The sequence below is a fragment of the Tachyglossus aculeatus genome, chromosome 2 (genome assembly GCF_015852505.1).
Source record: "Tachyglossus aculeatus isolate mTacAcu1 chromosome 2, mTacAcu1.pri, whole genome shotgun sequence".
In the NCBI taxonomy this organism is placed as follows: Eukaryota; Metazoa; Chordata; class Mammalia; order Monotremata; family Tachyglossidae; genus Tachyglossus; species Tachyglossus aculeatus.
Genome location: NC_052067.1, coordinates 137,671,269 through 137,692,885, shown reverse-complemented (window position 1 = coordinate 137,692,885; position 21,617 = coordinate 137,671,269). Strand labels below are relative to the sequence as shown.

At 47.3% G+C, this 21,617-nt stretch overlaps 1 protein-coding gene across 1 annotated transcript; it reads left to right on the top strand.

Annotated features, from left to right (window-relative positions):
• The first annotated feature begins 817 nt into the window (after positions 1-817).
• Positions 818-1,762, top strand: LOC119943749 (olfactory receptor 52D1-like). Its single transcript, XM_038764910.1, has one exon. The coding sequence runs from the start codon at positions 818-820 to the stop codon at positions 1,760-1,762; it is 945 nt and encodes a 314-aa protein (XP_038620838.1).
• Positions 1,763-21,617: the final 19,855 nt, after the last annotated feature.

Here is a 21,617-nt window from a genome sequence, read left to right as displayed (position 1 = left end):
CGTGTCCAAGTTCACCATCCCCCTCAAAATCAGTCAGTCAATGAATGGTATTTGTTGAAGGCTTTATGAAGAGCACTGTACTCAACACTTGGGAACAGAACACTCCAACAGAGTTAGTAGACATGTTTCCTGCTCACAAGGAATTTAAAGTCTATTGAGAGAGGCCAATATTAAAATCAATTACAGATCGAGGAAGCAAGACCCTACTTGGATGGGTGAACAGATGGACCGAGTTCATGTGAACCCATCAATGGTATATGATTCCCTACTGTGTGCCGAACAATCAATCAATAAATTGACTTATTGAGTGGTTACTGCAGGCAGAGCACAGTACTGAGTGCTTGGGAGAGTACAATACAACAGCGCCGGCAGACATGTTTCCTGTCCACAAAGGGGCTTACAGGTTAGAAGAAATACCGTACTAAATGATTGGAAGAGTGCAATACAATAGAATAGGTAGACACACACCCTGCTCGCAAGGAGCCTACGGTCTAGAGGGGAACATGCAGAGTAGGGACGCCCCTGCAAAGGAATAGAAAAGATCTTAAATCCCAAAGAGTCAGAAGTGAGTTTAAGGAATGAAACTGTGATGGACTGGTTTTGAGGTGAAGCTAACACAAAGCATATGTTTCCAGAATCATTCACGTCAACTTTCGACCTAGGCCAATCGGGTGCTAATTATCCAAGTTGTTCCTTTCAGTGTTGAGGATGTGTCTTCAGGTCTGTTCGACTGGACTGGACATTTTCATCATCTGATAGCCTTACAAGGTCGGGTGATTTCCACTGCCCCTAACTAAACACCCTTGACAGCTATACCATGTTAACTTCCAATGGTACCATACTCCACCGCTCCACCTTCATCTTGCTTGGCATCCCGGGGCTGGAGGCCACCCATATCTGGATGTCCATCCCCTTCTGCCTGGTCTACCTGATGGCCCTACTGGCGAACTTTGCTCTTCTCATCATCATCAAGATGGAACCCAGTCTCCATGAGCCCATGTACCTCTTCCTCTGCATGCTGGCAGGAGCCGACCTGGTCACCTGTACTACGGTGGTACCCAAATTACTCAGCCTCTTCTGGTTCAATGACGGGGAGATCTCCTTCAAAGGCTGTCTCACCCAGATGTTCTTGATCCATTCTCTCTCCAATATGGAGTCTGGGTTCTTCCTGGTCATGGCCTTCGACCGCTATGTGGCCATCTGCCACCCGCTGAGACATTCTGCCATCCTGACCCACTCGGTCATCAGAGGGGTGGGGTTGGCAGTCTTCCTCCGTGGGACCCTGCTTTGCAGCCCCCACCCCATAGTGCTCAGGTGGCTTCCCTACTGTAGGAGCAACATCATTGCCCACACCTACTGCGAGTTCATGGCGCTAGTTAAGCTGGCTTGTGCTGAGACCCGGCTCATCCGGGCCTACAGCCTCACTGTCGCCTTCCTCACAGGAGGCTTGGACTTCCTGCTGATCATCTGTTCATACATCCTCATTCTCCGGGCCGTGTTCCGCCTCCCGTCCAAGGACGCCCGGCTCAAGACCCTGGGGACATGCAGCTCCCACGTCTGTGTGATCTTGGTGTTCTACACCCCGGCCTACTTCTCCTTCCTCACACATAGGTTTGGGCACCACATCACCCCCCACGTCCACATCTTTGTGGCCAACATCTACATTCTGGTGCCCCCTATGGTGAATCCCATCATCTATGGGGTGAGGACCAAAAAGATCCGTGAGAAAGTCCTCAAGTTCCTCTTCCCTTTAAAGTTCTGAAAGTCTATTGAACTGGTTTTGATGTGTAGCAGGAGGACAAGGGTAATGTGGTTATTTCACCAAGACAGGGTGGAGCTGGGTGTGATGAAGGAAGTCTTGGCTGTTGGGGGTTAAACATGGAATGGAAAAACCTGGGAGGAGTCTCTGTCCAGGGTGGTTAGGTTCTCCTTTAACAAGATGATCTATCGATCAATCAACTGATCAATGGTGTTTATTGACCACTTAGAATGTGCAGAGCACTATGCTAAACACTTGGGAGATTTCAAAAGAATTAGTACACATGAATCCTGCTTTCCAGTATATAGTCTTGCACATTGCCTGGGATTGAGGAATATTCCTGCTGAGGACTTTATTTCGATGGTATTTTTTATGCCCATAATACACGTCAGGATTGTACTGTACTGTACTGAGTAGATAGTATCTACTCCACCATTTAGTAAGAGCTAAACAAATACCGTTCAAAAAAAAAAGGTTCTTAGTACAGTGCTTTACACACAGTAAGCACTCAGTGAATGTTATCAAATGATTGAAGTCTAGAGCTGGAGGCCTTGGGCCACCTAGTCAGGTCCTAGGTCATCTGGAAGAGCTCAGTCCCCATTGCTTTTTGAATGAAATCCAGGGATGGAGGCTCCCCTGCCCAGCGTTTTATGACTCCATATGTTAAACCAAACTCACAAAGCTGTCATTTTAGTCCATTTCCTTTGTTCAGTCCCTCGAGGACACAGAGAATAAAGCATCCATGTCTCCTCCATATACATGAGGGCCATTATAAAATTATCCCTCAGCCTTCTCTTCTCCAACTGAATACCCTCAATATCCTTTATCTTTCAGCCAGGACCTATTTTCCACTGGGTAGCTACTAGGGAAGGTCCATAGAAAAGTAGCACAAATAGTGGAAAGGATGAAAAATGGGTCCAGTGAGGAGAGGATTGTCTATCTTGGATAAGAGGATGCGGAGGGGAGACAGACTTCACAAGTGGAATGCTACTCAACTGTCCCCCTGTATAGCGGGGAATGAAAAGGAGGAAATAATGGGATTACTTCCCTGAAAAAAGGTGCAACTGGATATGAGGAAGAGGTTTCTGGCCTTTGGGGGAGAAACACTGGGAGAGGAATGCAGGAGGGGCTAGCTGAGGTCAGGAATCATGTCCACCAACTCTGCGCACAGTAAAGCTCTCAATAAACACCACTTACTTACTCTCCCCCTCCTCCCCCTCTTTCCCCCTCCTCCTCCTTTCTCTCTCCCTCCTCCCCCTCTCCATCCCCCCGCCTTACCTCCTTCCCCTCCCCACAGCACCTGTATATACGTATATATGTTTGTATGTATTTATTACTCTATTTTATTTGTACATATTTATTCTATTTATTTTATTTTGTTAATATGTTTTGTTCTCTGTCTCCCCCTTCTAGACTGTGAGCCCACTGTTGAATAGGAACTGTCCTATATGTTGCCAACTTGTACATCCCAAGCACTTAGTACAGTGCTCTGCACACGTAAGCGCTCAATAAATATGATTGAATGAATGAATGAATGATTGTCCCTGGCAATAAGCTGGAAAGGAGAAGGGTTCATCTCTCAATTCCCCACTCCATTTCCTCTCCTACTCTCACTTCAACACTTCCACATCACCTGTGCCCTTGAGTTCTCCCTACTAAACTCGTGAGTAAACACCCCCTCTCCCCACCCCATCACACTTACCTACGTCTCTTTATATTTGTTTCCCTTTGTGGTACTTTATTTTAATCTCTGTCTTCTCCACTTGACTGCAAACTCTTTGAGGGCAAACTCTCATCTTCTAACATGAACTCTTCATTGTATGCCTACTGCACAGAATAAGCACTTAATAAATATTACTGATACTGATACTCATAGATAGACTGATTGAAAGGATACAATAAACTACCTGCCTGGAAGCATGAGGCTTGATTTGATAGTCTCTCGGGGTTTATTTCCAACTCTGGATTTTAAGATATTTCCACTTTCCTCAAATTAAGCTCTTTTCAGTGGGTACCCTAAACATCCACTCCTGTCTCTTAGCTCCGGGTCACTGGTACTCTAGTTTTACCGAAATCACCCCAAAATTGTAACCTTAAAAAATTGTACTTGAGTAATATAGCTACATGAATGGATTTGTATTAAATCAGAGAGGTTCCATTGTTTTACTTCAGTTGAAATGAAACAGACCTACCGACCTCCGCTTCCAACCTCCCCATCCTCTTTAACCTCTTCTTCTCTTTTTTCTCCCCAGCGCAGTTTTTAAAAATTGCTTCCCCATTTCCTTTGGCTCCTGTGCCTATCTGTCCCTCGCTGCCCCAACCCTAACATCTCTCATGTAGTACTGCAGACAGTAATAGAGCTAATGCTGTCAAGTATGTGAGTGTCATAAAGTTTAAACTGATGTAGTGTAAAGCTGAACTGTTTGTACATTTAGAAACATTGTAAAGATTGTTTTGCTGTCAGTCTAAACTTAAGCTGAGGACAGCCTGTAATAGGTGTTTGGAAGTGCCCAATAATAGTAAATGATGAAGTTCCTGCCTTCCAAGAACTTGCAGTATAATGAAGAGACAGGCTGTCACACCTACTAAACAGACAGTAAAAACAGAAGGAGAAAGACTTGATAATAGCAAATGTTTGGAGTAAATGAAGAAATGAATCAATGTATTTTACTCTCCCAAGCACTTAGTACAGTGCTTTGCATACATAAAATTCTCAGTAAATATGATTGAATGAATGAATGAGTGCTATGGAATGAGGAGCAGTGTGGTCTAGTGGAAAGAGTAGGGGCCTGGGAGTCAGAGGACATGGATTCTAATCCTAGTTCTGCCACTTGTCTAATGTGTGACCTTGTACAGTTATGTACTTCTCAGTGTTTCAGTTTCCTTACCTGTAAAATGATGATTCAGTGCCTATTCTCCAACCTACTTAGACTGCGAGCCCCATGTGGGACAGAGACTGTGGATAACTTGATAATCTTGTATCGACCCCAGGGGTTAGACCAGTACTTGATGCAGAAAAGCGCTTAACAAAATAATAATAATAATAATGATAATAATGACATGGCCAGGGGAAGTGGAGCTCCATACCCTGCTCTCTTCTTGTTTTTAGTCTAAAACAATCAATCAATCAATCAATCGCATTTTTGAGCACTTACTGTGTGCAGAGCACTGTACTAAGTGCTTGGGAAGTACAAGGTGGCAACAGAGACAGTCCCTACCCAACAGTGGGCTCACAGTCTAGAAGGGGGCCATGCCAACCTCGTTCACTTCAAGTTTATCCTTTCCTGCCTCAACTTAGCCCTCTCCTCTGCCAGACAAAACTATTTCTCCTCCCTTATTGACATCCATGCCCATCATCCCCGCCAGCTCTTCCGTACATTCAACTCCCTTCTCAGGCCCCCGGTTCCTCCCCCTCCTCCTTCCCTCACCCCCAACGATCTGGCCTCCTACTTCATTAATAAAATTAAATCCATCAGGTCTGACCTCCCCAAAGTCAATCCCTACCCTTCTCCAACCCCCCGGCTCTCAACACTCTCTGCTATTCTCCCGTCCTTCCCAGCAGTATCCTCAGAGGAGCTCTCCTCCCTCCCCTCAAGTGCTACTCCAGCCACCTGTGCTTCTGACCCCATTCCCTCTCATCTCGTGAAATCTCTCACTCCATCCCTTCTCCCCTCCTTAACTTCCATCTTCAACCACTCACTCTCCACTGGTTCCTTCCTCTCTGCCTTCAAACATGCCCATGTCTCTCCCATCCTAAAAAGCCCCTCTCTTGACCCCACCTCACCTTCTAGTTATTGCCCTATCTCCCTCCTAACATTCCTTTCCAAACTCCTTGAACAAGTCACCTACATGTGCTGCCTCGAATTCCTCAACACCAACTCTCTTCTCAACCCCCTCCAGTCTGGCTTCCGTCCCCTACATTCCACAGAAACTGCCCTCTCAAAGGTCACCAATGACCTCCTGCTTGCCAAATCCAACGGCTCATACTCTGTCCTAATCCTCCTCGACCTCTCAGCTGCCTTCGACACTGTGGACCACCCCCTTCTCCTCAACACGCTATCCAACCTTGGCTTCACAGACTCCGTCCTCTCCTGGTTCTCCTCTTATCTCTCCGGTCATTCATTCTCAGTCTCTTTTGCGGGCTCCTCCTCCCCCTCCCATCCCCTTACTGTGGGGGTTCCTCAAGGTTCAGTTCTTGGTCCCCTTCAGTTCTCGATCTACACTCACTCCCTTGGTGACCTCATTCGCTCCCACGGCTTCAACTATCATCTCTACGCTGATGACACCAAATCTACATCTCTGCCCCTGCTCTCTCTCCCTCCCTCTAGGCTCGCATCTCCTCCTGCCTTCAGGACATCTCCATCTGGATGTCTGCCCACCACCTAAAACTCAACATGTCCAAGACTGCACTCCTTGTCTTCCCTCCCAAATCCTGCCCTCTCCCTGACTTTCCCATCACTGTTGATGGCACTACCATCCTTCCCGTCTCACAAGCCTGCAACCTTGGTGTCATCCTCAACTCCGCTCTCTCGTTCACCCCTCACACCCAAGCCATCACCAAAACCTGCTGGTCTCAGCTCTGCAACATCGCCAAGATCTGTCCTTTCCTCTCCATTCAAACCACTACCCTGCTCGTTCAAGCTCTCATCCTATCCCGTCTGGACTACTGTATCAGCTTCCTCTCCGATCTCCCATCCTCTTGTCTCTCCCCACTTCAATCCATACTTCACGCTGCTGCCCGGACTGTCTTTGTCCAGAAATGCTCTGGGCATGTTACACCCCTCCTCAAAAATCTCCAGTGGCTACCAATCAACCTACACATCAGGCAGAAACTCCTCACCCTCGGCTTCAAGGCTCTCCATCCCCTCACCCCCTCCTACGTCACCTCCCTTCTCTCCTTCTACAGCCCAGCCCACACCCTCTGCTCCTCTGTCACTAATCTCCTCATCGTGCCTCGTTCTCGCCTGTCCCGCCATCTACCCACAGCCCACGTCATCCCCCTGGCCTGGAATGCCCTCCCTCCTCACATCCTCCAAGCTAGCTCTCTTCCTCCCTTCAAGGCCATACTGAGAGCTCACCTCTTCCAGGAGGCCTTCCCAGACTGAGCCCCTTCCTTCCTCTCCCCCTCGTCCCCCTCTCCATCCCCCCCATCTTACCTACTTCCCTTCCCCACAGCACCTGTATATATGTATATATGTTTGTACATATTTATTACTCTATTTATTTATTTATTTTACTTGTACATTCTATTTATTTTATTTTGTTATTTTGTTAGTATGTTTGGTTTTGTTCTCTGTCTCCCCCTTTTAGACTGTGACCCCACTGCTGGGTAGGGACTGTCTCTATATGTTGCCAACTTGTACTTCCCAAGCGCTTAGTATAGTGCTCTGCACACAGTAAGCGCTCAGTAAATACGATTGATGAAGGTCCTACTGAGAGCTCAGCTCCTCCAGGAGGCCTTCCCAGACTGAGCCCCCTCCTTCCTCTCCCTCTCCTCCCCCTCTCCATCTCCCCCGCCTTACCTCCTTCCCTTCCCCACAGCACCTGTATATATGTATATATGTTTGTACATATTTATTACTCTATTTATTTATTTTACTTGTACATATCTATTCTATTTATTTTATTTCATTAATATTTTTGGTTTTGTTCTCTGAGCCCACTGTTGGGTAGGGACCGTCTCTATATGTTGCCAACTTGTACTTCCCAAGCACTTAGCACAGTGCTCTGAACACAGTAAGCACTCAATAAATATGATTGATTGATTGATTAATTGATTTAGGAGGAGCTCAATTGATCCATCAGTCGACCAATGGTATTTGTCTTGTCTGGTGCCTTGTCTAGCACAATTTGTGTGCAATCTAGCACACTAGCACAATTTGTCTTGTCTGGTGTCTTGAGTTGTCTCCGACCCATAGTGATGCCATGGACACATCTCTCCCAAAATTCCCCTCTTCTATCCGCAATTCTTCTGGTTGAGTAGCCACAGAGTTTTCTGGGGAAAAATGTGGAAGTGTTTTACCATGGCCTCCTTCCGCGCAGTAAACTTGAGTCTTTGTCCTCGACTCTCTCCCATGCCGTTGCTGCCCAGCACAGGGGAGTTTTGAATTTACCAAGTGTTTACTCTTTTTCAGAGCATTGACCTAAGTGCTTGGGAGATCATAATAGAGAAGGAGGACACAATCCAGGATCTCAGGGATTTTACAGTCTAGCTGGGAGAGAAAGACGTTTCAATGAATTACAGATAGGAGGAAGCTGGTTCTCTCTTCAGGGGCTGCTCTTCTGGGACAAGGCAGAGTCTGTATACAACGAACAAATCAGTCAATAAATCAGTGCTAATTACTTAGTGCTCACTATGTACAGAGCACTGTACTAAACACTTGGGAAGGTGCAATGCAATAGAGTAGGTAGACACAATTCCTGCCCTCAAGGAATTTAGAATCTAGTTGGAGGAGACTGACAATAAAATTAATCACAGGAAGGAGAAGTAGCTTAGCTTAGTGGAAAGAGCCCTGGTCTGGAAGTCAGAGGACTTGCATTCTAATACCATCTCCAGCACTTGCCTGCTGTTTGTCCTTTGACAAGTCACTTAATTTATCTGGACCTCAGTTACCTCATCTGTAAAATGGGGATTAAGACTGTGAGTCCCTCGTGGGACATGGACTGTGCCCCACCCTATTGGCTTGTGTTCACCCCAGTGCTTAGTACAGTGCCTGAAACATAGTAAGCACTAGCACAATTATTATTATTCTAATCCTGGTTCTGCCATTTGTTTGCTGTGTGACCTTGGGCAAGTCACTTAACTTCTCTGTGCTTCAGTTCTCCTGTGTTCTCTCCGACTCACACTGTGAGCCCCGTGAGGGACGGAGACAGTGTTTAACCTAATCAACCTGCATTTACCCCAGTGATTTGAACAGTGTTCTCCACATAGTAAATGCTTAACGAATACCACGTTAAAACTGAATAGAAGGATACGTCCAAATTTTCATGAGGGTGAGTACCCAAGTGCTCAGGAGCAGTGTGGCTCAGTGCAAATTGCACAGGCTTTGGAGTCAGAGGTCATGGGTTCAAATCCTGGCTTTGCCAATTGCCAGCTCTGTGACTTTGGGCAAGTCACTTAACTTCTCTGTGCCTCAGTTTCCTCATCTGTAAAATGGAGATTAAGAGTGTGAGCCCTCTGTGGGACAACCTGATCTCCTTGTAACCTCCCCAGTGCTTAGAACAGTGATTTGTACATAGTAAGTGATTAAAAAATGCCATTATTATTATTATTACTAGGAGGTGCAGACCCAACTGCATGGGTGATTTAGTAGGGAGAGAAAATAGGGTGGGGAGAACTGACTGGTCAGGCAGACTAGACTCTGAGGTTTTTCCAGCCCCGCTGGGCAGCTTTCAGGATGGGCTAAAGGCCTGGGAGAACAAAGCTGGGAATCAGGCCAGTCAGCGATGGTGGACACGTGGGCTTGTTCCCTAATCAGGGGGACTCTGGCCAACATCTCTGGCCCCATCGCCCGACAGAGCTGGTTGTCTCCATCTGTCCCTCCTCTCAGTCAGTTAGTCATTCAGTCAGTCAGTGAATTGTACCTTTTGGGTGATTCCTGTGTGCAGAGCACTGTCCTAAGTGCTTGGGAAAGTAGCAGCCTGGCTTAGTGGAAGGTGCATGGGCTTAAGTGTCAGAGATCATGGGTTCTAATCCTGGCTCTGCCACTTGGCAGCTGTGTGACTTTGGGCAAGTCACTTAACTTCTCTAAGCCTTAGCTTATCTGTAAAAATGGGGTTTGAGACTGTGAGACCCACGCTGGACAGCCTCATCACCTTGTATCTATCCCAGAGCTTAGAACAGTGCTCAGCACATGGTAAGCGCTTATCAAATACCATCATCATTATTATTACAATATAACAATAAGCAGACATTTCCTGCCCACAATGAGCTTACAATCTAGAGATGGAATCTAGAGCCTGGATCTTCTCAGTCCATCTGCCTGCCCTTCGAGCTGTGTCTGCCAGCTCTTCCTCTCTCCCTCCACTGGAGGGTTATTCGTGGGTCAGAGAGACACCAGAAGTTCTGGGGAGAGATGGAGGGTGGAGAGGATGATGGGGTGTGGGGAGAACGAAACCAGCACTCCCTTCTCCTTGCAAACCACCTTTCCTCCGGGCTCTTCTGTACCTCCTAGCCCTCTCTCCACCCACTGGGACCCTCACAACACTACCCCCAGGATACCCTAGGATAGTGCCCTGCTCCCAAACTCAGGCTGGCTGGCAGGGTTCAGTTGGCAGGGCTGGGCAGACTGGGGGCAGGAGCAGGGGCAGGGGCAGGGAATGAACTGCCCATCCAGAACATGGCGGGAAGAGTCTGTGGTCATTCCTGAGGGTTCCATCACACAGTCAGTCAGTCAATTGTATTTACAGAGCACTTACTGTGTGCAATGGGGAAAGTACAACACATCCAGGAACATGGACACATTCCCTGCCCACAGCAAGCTTGCAGTCTAGAGGAGGTACAGCCGGGGAAGGAGTCAGGTGTGCAGGGTCCGGGGTTGGGGATAGGCTGGGGTCAGAAATGCTGGGAGGGTCAGGAGCCAGGGTAGTGGTAGATAGGCAGTGGTTGGGGATGCCATGGGTACAAAGGAAGAGAGTAAGAGTTGAGGGTCCCAGGGGTGCAGGAGAGGAGGTAGGTGCCTGGGAGGGGCAGGGGCTGGGTATGCCAGAGTTACTGGGGAGAGGCAGGTTTGCGGGGGAGAGGCAGGGGCTCAACCTAGGTAACATTTCAATGATGATGATGGTACTTGTTAAACACTTACTATGTGCCAAGCACTGTTGTAAGTGCTGGGGTAGGTACAAGGTAATTAGATTGTCCCACATGGGACTCATGGTCTTAATCCTCATTTTACTGATGAGGTAACTGAGATACAGAGAAGTTAAGTGGCTTGCCCAAGGTCACACAGCAGACAAGTGGGGGAGGTGGGATTGGGACCCATGTTCCCTGACTCCCAAGCCCAGCCTCTTGCCACTAATCCACGGTGCTTCTCCATTTTAATAGTTGATGAATAAGCAGGAATGATACAACAGGAGTCACAGCCATGACCCTCTTTATTTCCCCCTTTCCCTCCTCCCCAGGCTGGCTGAAACTTCCTTTCTGACTATGGGCAGACGGATGTGGTCACTATCCCTCCCCCAACCATGTGCTCATCCTTGGGTGGAGTCAACAAATGATCGTCCACTTGGCTGGACCCCCTCCCCTAACTGCTCCTCCCCCTCCCCCAATTTCGAGAATAGAAATTGAATCCCCTTTTTCCAGATGAGGAAATTGAGGCCCAATCGATTTCTCAATTAATGCTATTTATTGAATGCTTACTGGGTTTAGAATATGGTGCTAATGTCTTGGGAGAGTATAATACAATAGGGTTGGCAAACATGATTCCTGTCTTAAAGGAGCTTACAATATAGTGAGGGAGACAGAAATGGAAATAACTACAGTTAGGGGAACTGTGAGAGTATAAAGAAAGTAAGTGCTGTGGGGCTACTACTGGGGTTAGTTAATGATTGACTGACCAACTGTCTCTCCAGCCACCTGTCAGTCCTGCCTCCCTCTCTCTGCCAATTTACCCAAGCACATCCCTCCCAGAAACTGAGGCTCACTTTACTGTCACAGAAGCCTGGTCTCCTTCTCCACAGCCACAATCCCCAGATCATCCAGCAGGCTTTCCTCAATTCATCCTCCCCACCTCTCTCTTCTCACCCCATTGGCACCGTTAGTAAGACAAGGAGACTGAAGGGGAAAGAGCCCCTGGAGGTACAAACCTCAAGTAGAATAATAATGATAATTGAATAATTATGATACTTATTAAGCACTTACTATGTGCCAAGCATTACTCTAAGCACTGAGGTAGATACAAGCTAGCCAGGTTGGACGCAGTCCCTTTCCCACATGGGGCTCATAATCTCAATCCCTGTTTCACAGATGAGATAACTGAGGCCCAGAGAAGTAATTTGCCCAAGGTCAAACAGCAGACAAGTGGCAGAAGTGGGATTAGAACCCATGTCCTTCTGACTCCCAGGCCGCTGCTCTATGCATGGCTTAGTGGAAAGAGCAGGGGTTTGGGAGTCAGAGATAATGAATTCTAATCCTGGCTCCACCACTTGTCAGCTGTTTGGCTTTGGGCAAGTCATTTAACTTCTCTGGGCTTCAGTTACTTCATCTGTAAAATGGGGATTAAGAATGTGAGCCCGATGTGGGACAATCGAATTAACTTGTATCTACCTCTGCACTTAGAACAGTGCTTGGCATAGAGTAAGCGCTTAATAAATACCATCATTATTATTCCATGCTGCTTCTCATCTTTTACAGGAAACTGAGGGATAGAGAATGGGTCTGTTCTAATGTAATTGAACTTTCCCTTCAGTTATTTCAATGGCTTTTTTCTCTGGAACAGAAGCTGGGCCGGTGGGGAGGAACCAGATTCTGTCCAAGGAAATGCAAAGCACTGCAAATGCCCAGGTGCCTGGAGGTCGGAGCAAGAATGGGACGGACTGTCCTCTCAGGGTTCCTCAGCCTGGAACTCTTCTTATTTTGCCGTGTTGGTTTGTGACCTAGTCCTTGTCCTACGTGGGGCTCACAGACCAAAGGGGGGCATCGAGAATAGAAATTGAATCCCCTTTTTACAGATGAGGAAATTGAGGCCCAATCGATTTCTCAATTAATGCTATTTATTGAATGCTTACTGGGTTTAGAATATGGTGCTAATGTCTTGGGAGAGTATAATACAATAGGGTTGGCAAACATGATTCCTGTCTTAAAGGAGCTTACGATATAGTGAGGGAGACAGAAATGGAAATAACTACAGTTAGGGGAACTGTGAGAGTATAAAGAAGTGTAAGTAAGTGCTGTGGGGCTACTACTGGGGTGAGTATCCAAGGATTTAAGGGGTAGAGACCCAAGTGCATAAGTGATTCAGAAGGGAGGGAGACTAGAACAGGGAGAATAACAAATACCATAATGATCAGAATAGGGTGGGGAATCAAATGTTAAGTAAGGGAAAGTTTCTTGGAGATGTGATTTTAGGAGGGCTATGAAGAGAAGCGGTGTGGCCTAATGGAAAAAGCATGTTCCTGATAGTCAGGAGACCTGGGTTCTGATCCTAGCTCCACCACCTGTCTGCTGTATGACTTTTGACAAGTCACTTAACTTCTCTGTGCCTCAGGTACCTCATCTGCAAAATGGGGATTAAGACTGTGATCCCTATGAGGGACAGGGCCTGTGTCCAACCTGATTAACCTGTATCTACCCCAGAGCTTAGTAAAGTGCTTGGCACATAGCTAGTGCTAAACACATAATATTAAAAAAAAAGAAAGAGTGGGGATTTGTGGATCTGAAGGGGGAAGGGGCTGCAGGCCAGAAGGAGGATATGAGCAAGATGTCAGTGGTGAGACATTCGAGCCTAGGGTATAGTATACGTGTAGGCATTTGAGGAACAAAGTGTTTGTGCTGGATAGTAGTAGAAGGGCAGCAAGGTAATGTAGGTGGGAGAGAGATGACTGTGTCTTAAAGCTGACAGTAGCGAGTTTCTGTTTAATGAGGAGAACCACTGGAGGATTTGAAGGTGTGAAGAGGCTTGTGAAGAATGGTGTAAGAAAGGAGACAAGCCAGCTGACAGGTGGGTCTGAGTAACGTGGGAAAGCACACCTGCTTCCACTGGAGATTACTGACCTCTGAGGGTCAGGAAAAAGCACCCTGAATCTCTGCCAGCCTCAGAGCCACAGACTAGAGATACAGAAAAGCTGGGGATGGGTGGAGGGACAGGAAGGGAAGCCCAGGAATGATGTTAATCAAGGCTGGCTTCCTGGAAGAGAAAGACTTGCTAGAGTACTGAAAGAAGCAATGGCCTAGTGGATAAAGCACGGGCCTGGGAGTCAGAAGGACCGGAGTTCCAATCCTGGCTCCTCCACATATCCGTAGTGTGACCTTGGGCAAGTCACTTCACTTTTCTGGACCTCGGTTATCTCATCTGTAAAATGGGATTTAAGACTGTACTCCATGTGGGAGAGGGAATGTGTCAAACCTGATTAGCTTGTATCTACCCAAATGCTAAGAACAGTGCCTGTCCCATAGTAAGCACTTAACAAATACCATCATTACCATCATATTACACGGATCTGTGACCTTTGGACATTTGATATGCTCTCCTCCATCAACCCCACAGCATTTAGGTACATACTTTTAAATTATGTATTATAAATTATTTATTTAGATTATTGTCCATCTCCCTCTATAGGCTGTAGGTTCACTATGGGCAGGGAGTGTGTCTCGCAACTCTGTCATCCTCTTCCAAGCACTTAGTACAGGCACTTCAATCAATTAATTAAGCACTTACTGCCAGGCACTATACTAAGTGCTGGAGTAATAAAAGCTAATCAGTTTGGACACAGTTCCTGCCCCACCTGTGGCTCACTGTCAATTCCTGTTTTACAGTTGAAGTAATCAATCAATCTGTAACCATCCGTAAACTCATCCATAAAATGGGAATCTGTAAATCTGAATTAAGGCAGTAAGTCACATGTGGAACAGGGACTGTGTCCAAACTGATTAGTTTGTATCTATTGCAGGGTTTAGTACAGTGCCTGGCACATAGGAAGTATTTAATTGATTGATTGACATGGATGGGGGAAGAAGAGAAGGGAGGGCATTGCAAATGTGGGGAATGGCAGAGGCTATGCCTCATGAGTAGGTCTTCCAAGAAATAATAATTGTGGTATTTGTTAAGCATAGCAGTTTCCATCACTTTCAGTTAGAGGAGCCTAATCTCTCGGGTTGGTGGAGATATGGCCCTTGGGGGTTTTGTCTCAGGTCCCTCAACAGAAAACCCGAGGGCCTTCTGCTCCTTGCCACCCCTCTGGTCCTGTGGGCAATTCCATTCTGAGCCAAACTCTCTTAAGTGTCCAGGGAACCTGAGGGCACTTGGGAGGAGAAGCATCATTCGTTGGTGTGGGCACTACTGCTGCTGGTGCCAGGTATGCCAGACAGTGGCCAGGTGCCGCATCTACTTTGGGCATGCGGGCTTCCAGGACAAGGTGAGTGAAGAAACATGGTACCTGGAAAGGTTTCCGTCTACCTCATCCTGTGCCCAAGAAGAAGGCACCGGTCCTCCCCAGGATTTCTACCGAGTGAGGGTCTCTGCCTGGCTGAGAGGGTGGGAGAAAAAGATGCAATGTCTGCTCAGGAAAGATGCATGGAGATGAGGAAGATTGAGGGCCAGGGGGTCGTGAAGAGGGGGCATTGGGGAGACAGCTACTCTAAATAGTTTTCTTTCTGCACAGGGAGGAGAGTTTTAGTGATATGCATATGGATTTGTCCAACCCCACAATCAGTCTTTATTGAGCACTTACTATTTGCAGATCATTCCTTCTCTCCTTAACTTCCATCTTCAACTACTCACTCTCCACTGGTTCCTTTCCCTCTGCCTTCAAACATGCCCACGTCTCCCCCTTCCTAAAAGACCCTCTCTTTACCTCACTTTCTTTTCTAGTTATTGCCCTATCTCCCTCTTACCATTCCTTTCCAAACTCCTTGAACAAGTCGTCTACACCTGCTGCCTCTAATTCCTCAATGCCAACTCTCTCCTTGACCCCCTCCAATCTGGCTTCTGTCCCCTAAACTTCACTGAAACTACCCACTAAAGGTCACCGATGACCTCCTTCTTGCCAAATCCAATGGCTCCTTCTATTTCCTAATCCTCCTCGACCTCTCAACTGCCTTCGAGACTGTGGACCACCCTCTTCTCCTCAACATTCATTCATTCAATCGTATTTATTGAGCACTTACTGTGTGCAGAGCACTGTACTAAGCGCTTGGGAAGTATAAGTTTGTAACATATAGAGACGGTCCCTACCCAATAGCGGGCTCGCAGTCTAGAAGGGGGAGACAGACAACAAAACAACACATATTAACAAAATAAAATAAATAGAATAGTAAATATGTACAAGTGAAATAGAGTAATAAACCTGTACAAACATATATACAGGTGCTGTGGGGAGGGGAAGGAGGTGAGGTGGGGGATGGGGAGGAGGAGGAGAGTAAAGAGGGGGCTCAGTCTGGAAAGGCCTCCTGGAGGAGGTGAGCTCTCAGTAGGGCTTTGAAGGGAGGAAGAGAGCTAGCTTGGCGGATGTGCAGAGGGAAGGCATTCCAAGCCACGGGGAGGGCATGGGCCGGGAGTTGACGGCGGGACAGGCGAGAACAAGGCACAGAGAAGAGGTTAGCGGCAGAGGAGTGGAGGGTGTGGGCTGGGCTGGAGAAGGAGAGAAGGGAGGTGAGGTAGGAGGGGGCGAGGTGATGGAGAGCCTTGAAGTCAAGAGTGAGGAGTTTTTGCCTGATGCGTAGGTTGAGTGGTAGCCACTGGAGATTTTTGAGGAGGGGAGTAACATGCCCAGAGCGTTACTGCACAAAGATGATCCGGGCAGCAGTGTGAAGTATAGATTGAAGTGGGGAGAGACAGGAGGATGGGAGATCAGAGAGGAGGCTGATGCAGTAATCCAGTCGGGATAGGATGAGAGATTGAACCAACAGGGTAGCGGTTTGGATGGAGAGGAAAGGGCAGATCTTGGTGATGTTGCAGAGGTGAGACTGGCAGGTTTTGGTGATGGATTGGATGTGAGGGATGAATGAGAGAGCAGACTCAAGGATGACACCAAGGCTGCAGGCCTGTGAGACAGCAAGGATGGTAGTGCTGTCAACAGTGATGGGAAAGTCAGGGAGAAGGCAGAGTTTAGGAGGGAAGATAAGGAGTTCAGTCTTGGACATCTTGAGTTTTAGATGGTGGGAAGACATCCAGATGAGATGTCTTGAAGGCAGGAGGAGACATGAGCCTGAAGGGAGGGACACGAGCCTGAACATGCTATCCAACATGCTATCCAACCTTGGCTTCACAGACTCTGTCCTCTACTGATTCTCCTCTTATATCTCTGGCCATTCATTCTCAGTCTCCTTTGTGGGCTCCTCCTCCCCACCCCCCCACCCCCCCGCATCCCCTTACTGTAGGGGTTCTTTAAAGGTCAGTTCTTGGTCCCCTTCTGTTCTCTATCTACACTCACTCCCTTGGTGAACTCATTCGCTTCCATGGCTTCAACTATCATCTCTACACTGATGACACCCAAATCTACATCTCTGCCCCTGCTCTCTCTCCCTACCTTCAGGCTCGTTTCTCCTCCTGCCCTCAGGACATCTCCATCTGGATGTCTGCCTGCCATCTAAAATTCAATATGTCCAAGACTGAACTCCTTATCTTCCCTCCCAAACTCTGCCCTCTCCCTAACTTTCCCATCAATATAGACGGCACTACCATCCTTGCCATCTCACAGGCCCGCAACCTTGGTGTCATCCTCGACTCTGCTCTCTCATTCGCCCCTCACATCCAATCTGTCACAAAAAAATGCCGGTCTCTCCTCCATAACATCGCCAAGATCCGCCCTTTCCTCTCCATCCAAACCGCTACCTTGCTGGTTCAATTTCTCATCCTATCCAGACTGGATTACTGCATCAGCCTCCTCTCTGATCTCCCATCCTCCTGTCTTTCCCCACTTCAGTCTATACTTCACGCTGCTGCCTGGATCATCTTTGTTAAGAAATGCTCTGGGTATGTTACACCCCTCCTCAAAAATCTCCAGTGGCTGCCAGTCAATCTACGCATCAAGCAAAATGTCCTCACTCTTGGCTTCAAGGCTCTCCATCACCTCGCCCCCTCCTACCTCACCTCCCTTCTCTCCTTCTCCAGCCCAGCCCACACCATCAGTTCCTCTGCCACTAACCTCCTCACTGTACCTCATTCTCGCCTGTCCTGCTCTCGACACCCAGCCCACGTCCTCACCCTGGCCTGGAATGCCCTCCCTCAACACATCCACCAAGCTAGCTCTCTTGTTCCCTTCAAAGCCCAACTGAGAGCTCACCTCCTCCAAGAGGCCTTCCCAGACGGGGCCCCCTTTTTCCTCTCCTCCTCCCCATCACCACTGCCCTATCTTCTTCTCCTCCCCATAGTACCTGTATATATGTTTGTACAGATATATTACTCTATTTTACTTGTACATATGTACTATTCTATTTATTTTGTTAATGATGTGCATCTAGCTTTAATTCTATTTGTTCTGACGACTTGACACCTGTCCCCATGCTTTGTTTTGTTGTCTGTCTCCCCCTTCTAGACTGTGAGCGGGTTGTTGGGTAGGGACTGTCTCCATTTGTTGCCAATTTGTACTTCCCAGGCGCTTAGTACATTGCTCAGCACACAGTAAGCACTCAATAAATACGATTGAATGAATGAATGAATGAATGAGAGTACAATGGAACAATGCATAAAACAGACACATTTCCTGTCCACATAGAGCAATCTCTAGGCACTGTCGACCAGCAGCCTCTCTGGGTTCCACCTGGGGAGGGAGATGTGGGTTGGGGTTCCTACTGATGGATGTGGGGCTTGCAGATAGGTAGAGCCTTCCCCCATAGAAGACACTGAAGAGAAATCCACCAGTTTGTGGTGAAATTAAGAGGACACAGGTGAGATGGGAATGGGGGGGGGGGGGGGCAAGTGTGGACTCCTCAGCTTGGAAGGGATGGGGAGGGTGTGGGTGGGTGGGGGGCTGACAGAAATCACAACAGGGGTAGATTTAGGACAAGATTCAGCTGGAACTAGACTGCTCAGGTCGACATTAAATTGCCAGGAGATTGGGTTGATGCAAAGCCATGATGTTTTCCTCTGGAAAGGAGTATTGGTTGAGTGATTGGATTGAACCAGTTTCCTCTCCACTAGGAGCAGATAAATAAAAATGGATGAAATCTACAGTCTGGGGGATGAAGGGTAGATTTAGACCAGTTTAGCCTAGTGGAAAGAGCACAGATCAGAAGTCAGGAGACCAGGGTTCTAGCCCTGACTGTCACTGACCCGCTTATTAAACCTCAGCTACATCACTTAACCTCTCTGGCCCTCAGTTTCCTTACCTATAAAAAGGAGTTAGTGATCCTTTTCTCTCTCATAAATATGTAATGAGGGTGAAAAAGAGATAATATCTATGAATTTTTGAAATATTAAGGCTCCTGTACTTTGAGGAACCCAGTCAGGGTTGCTCCTGGAGAGTTTCCAGTACTCTACCAGTCTCGGTTATGGGAGTTACAGTCAATCAGAGGCATACTTATTCACTTCCTAATTTGGGCAGTGGCTAGTGAGTGGAAGGTGATCTTCTACAAGCCAAAACTCATCTGTGCCAGGCAGCAGCGTCATGGAAGAGAGTCAAGGGCAGAGACTCAAGTTTACTGCAGGGAAGAAGGCAATGGTAAGCCATTTCTGTATTTTTACCAAGAAAACTCTATGGTTACTCTACCAGAACTATTTCAGATGGAAAGTGGAGTGTTTGGGGACAGATGTCCATGGAGTTTCTATGAGTTGGAGATGACTTGACAGCAAAAGATGAGACTTTGAGGAAGAATGCCATAAGATTGAGGATTGTTTAAACCCTGGCCAGGATACCACAGACACAGCGGAATCAAACTTCCAGTGAAGGAAGAGAGATATTGGACTCCTTTCTGGAGCCTTTGGGAATCAGAGGGGAAGAGGGTGGCCTAGTGGATAGACCACAGGCCTGGGAGTCAGAAGGACCTGGGTTCTAATTCCAGTTCTGCCACTTGCCTGATGTGTGACCTTGGGCAAGTCACTTCACTATTCTGTGCCTCAGTTCCGTTATCTGCAAAATGGGGAATAACACTCTCAGTCCTGTGTGGGACATGGGCTGTGTCCAACCTGTTTATCTTATAACTACTCCAGCACTTAGTACAGAGCCTGGCACATAGTAAGCTCTTACCAATTGCCAAAAAAAAATTAAGAAAAGAGAGTAGAGGTGATGGGGCAAGGAGGGGCAAAATTAGGTTTAGCATTTTGGAGCCAAAACACCTGGTCAGGCCCAGCATGGGGGTCTCTGAGGCAAATCCTGAGATGAAATGGAAAATGTAGCCAGTTCTCAAGCCAAGGAAAGCACTGTGTACCCCCCAAGAACATCCCCACTTAGGACTTAGTTCAGAATTTATCACCAGGGAATTCTTCTGAAAGGATCAAACTATTGCCCCTTTTGAAATAAAGCAACTTCCTTAGTCTGGAATTGCCAGGTAAAGTGGAACCACAAAGCTTATGGTTTTCTTGTTTTCCCAGGGAGTTGGCTCTAATCTATAGTGCACGATGTGCATATCTGGGACCACCCATTTCTGCGAGAGGTTGTTACGCATGACAGAATGCAGGCACAGGCATAAGTGGCTATAGAAGGATGGGTAGGTAAACTTCACTTCCAGCCTGCTGAGGGGGATTTCAATAGAAGGCTGAGGTGACTTAAAATTCTTTCAACTCACAACAGGATTATCCAGGGAGGAGATCGGCAAGTTTCCGGCCTTCCTGGGAGACTCTTTTGGAACCAACAGTGTTCATGTAGTTCATGAATTACATGTTCAGAGTTCAGAGTTCATGTAGTGCTAAGTGCTTAGTACAGTGCTCTGCACATAGTAAGAGCTCAATAAATACGATTGATGATGATGTAGTCACAAGGAGGTTGCCTCACTGTCAGTGAGTAAAATAGGTTCCTGAGGGAAGTTGTGGAGTCTGATTAGTACAATAGGACTGTCTCCCATCTGTCCTGGATAATTTGTACCACCCGGGAACCCGGGACTGGATGAGGTTCCCCACTAGCTCTTGGATTCTAGGATTTGAGGAAAAACATTTTCCTCCCGTTTCATGAATGAGTATTTGTGGAGATAGAACACACATAGAAAAAAAAGGCCGTCAGAAAAGGAATGAAGTAGTGATTAAGCATGAGAGACAGTGGTACCCAATTCGTGGAGGTGATGGTCTTGAAGGACATCGCACCATGGGGGTAATACAAGCAGCTTTGTCCCCAACATGTTTAGAGCAGGAGTCAGAGAATGGCTGGAGGTCAGCCGCCTTGCTGACCTCCTGGTCTCCTTCATCTCCTCACTCCAATCCATAGGTCACTCTGCTGCCCAGATCATTTTTCTCCAAAAACACTGAAGTCATTTTACCCCATTCCTCAAAAAACTCCAGTGGTTGCCTGTCCACCTTTGCATCAAACAAAAACTCCTCACCATTGCCTTTAAAACACTCCATCACCTTGCCCCCTCTTCACCTTGCTACTCTTCTACTGCAACCCAGCTTACACAGTTCCCTCCTCTAATGCTCACTTTCTCACCTACCCTCTATCTTTCCTACCTTGCTGTTGACCATTCATCCATGTCCTGTCTCTGGCCTGAAAAGCCCTCCCTCCTCAAATCTGACAGGCAATTACTCTCCCCTCCTTCAAAGCCATATTGAAGACATATCTTCTCCAGGAAGCCTTCCCTGACTAAACCTTCTTTACCTCTTCTCTCACAACTTTCTGTGTCACCTTGACTTGCTCTCTCTGTTCTCCCCGCACTCCCACCCCCAGGCTCATAGCCCTTACATATCTGTAATTTTTTTATATTAATGACTGACTCCCCCTTCTAGACTGTAAGTTCATGTGGGCAGGGAAAGTGTCTGTTTCTTGTAGTGTACACTACTAAGAGCTTAGTACAGCACTCTGCATGCAGAAAATGCTCAAGAAATACCATCAAATGAATGAATTCATAAAATACAATTGAATGAAAGATGGAGGGCCAATAGTGGCTTGCTTCTTGCCCTCTGTAGGCAGGGTTTAGTGTCCATTGCTCTCCCTGGGCTGCAGGACTCTTCCCAGCCCCAGTGCCCAAGGGGGAGAGCTGTCCCTCACCTCCACCCACATGCTGCAGGCAGTGTCCACAAATGGGGTGGGGGGGGTGTTAGCTTGCCCCTGTTGGCACCAG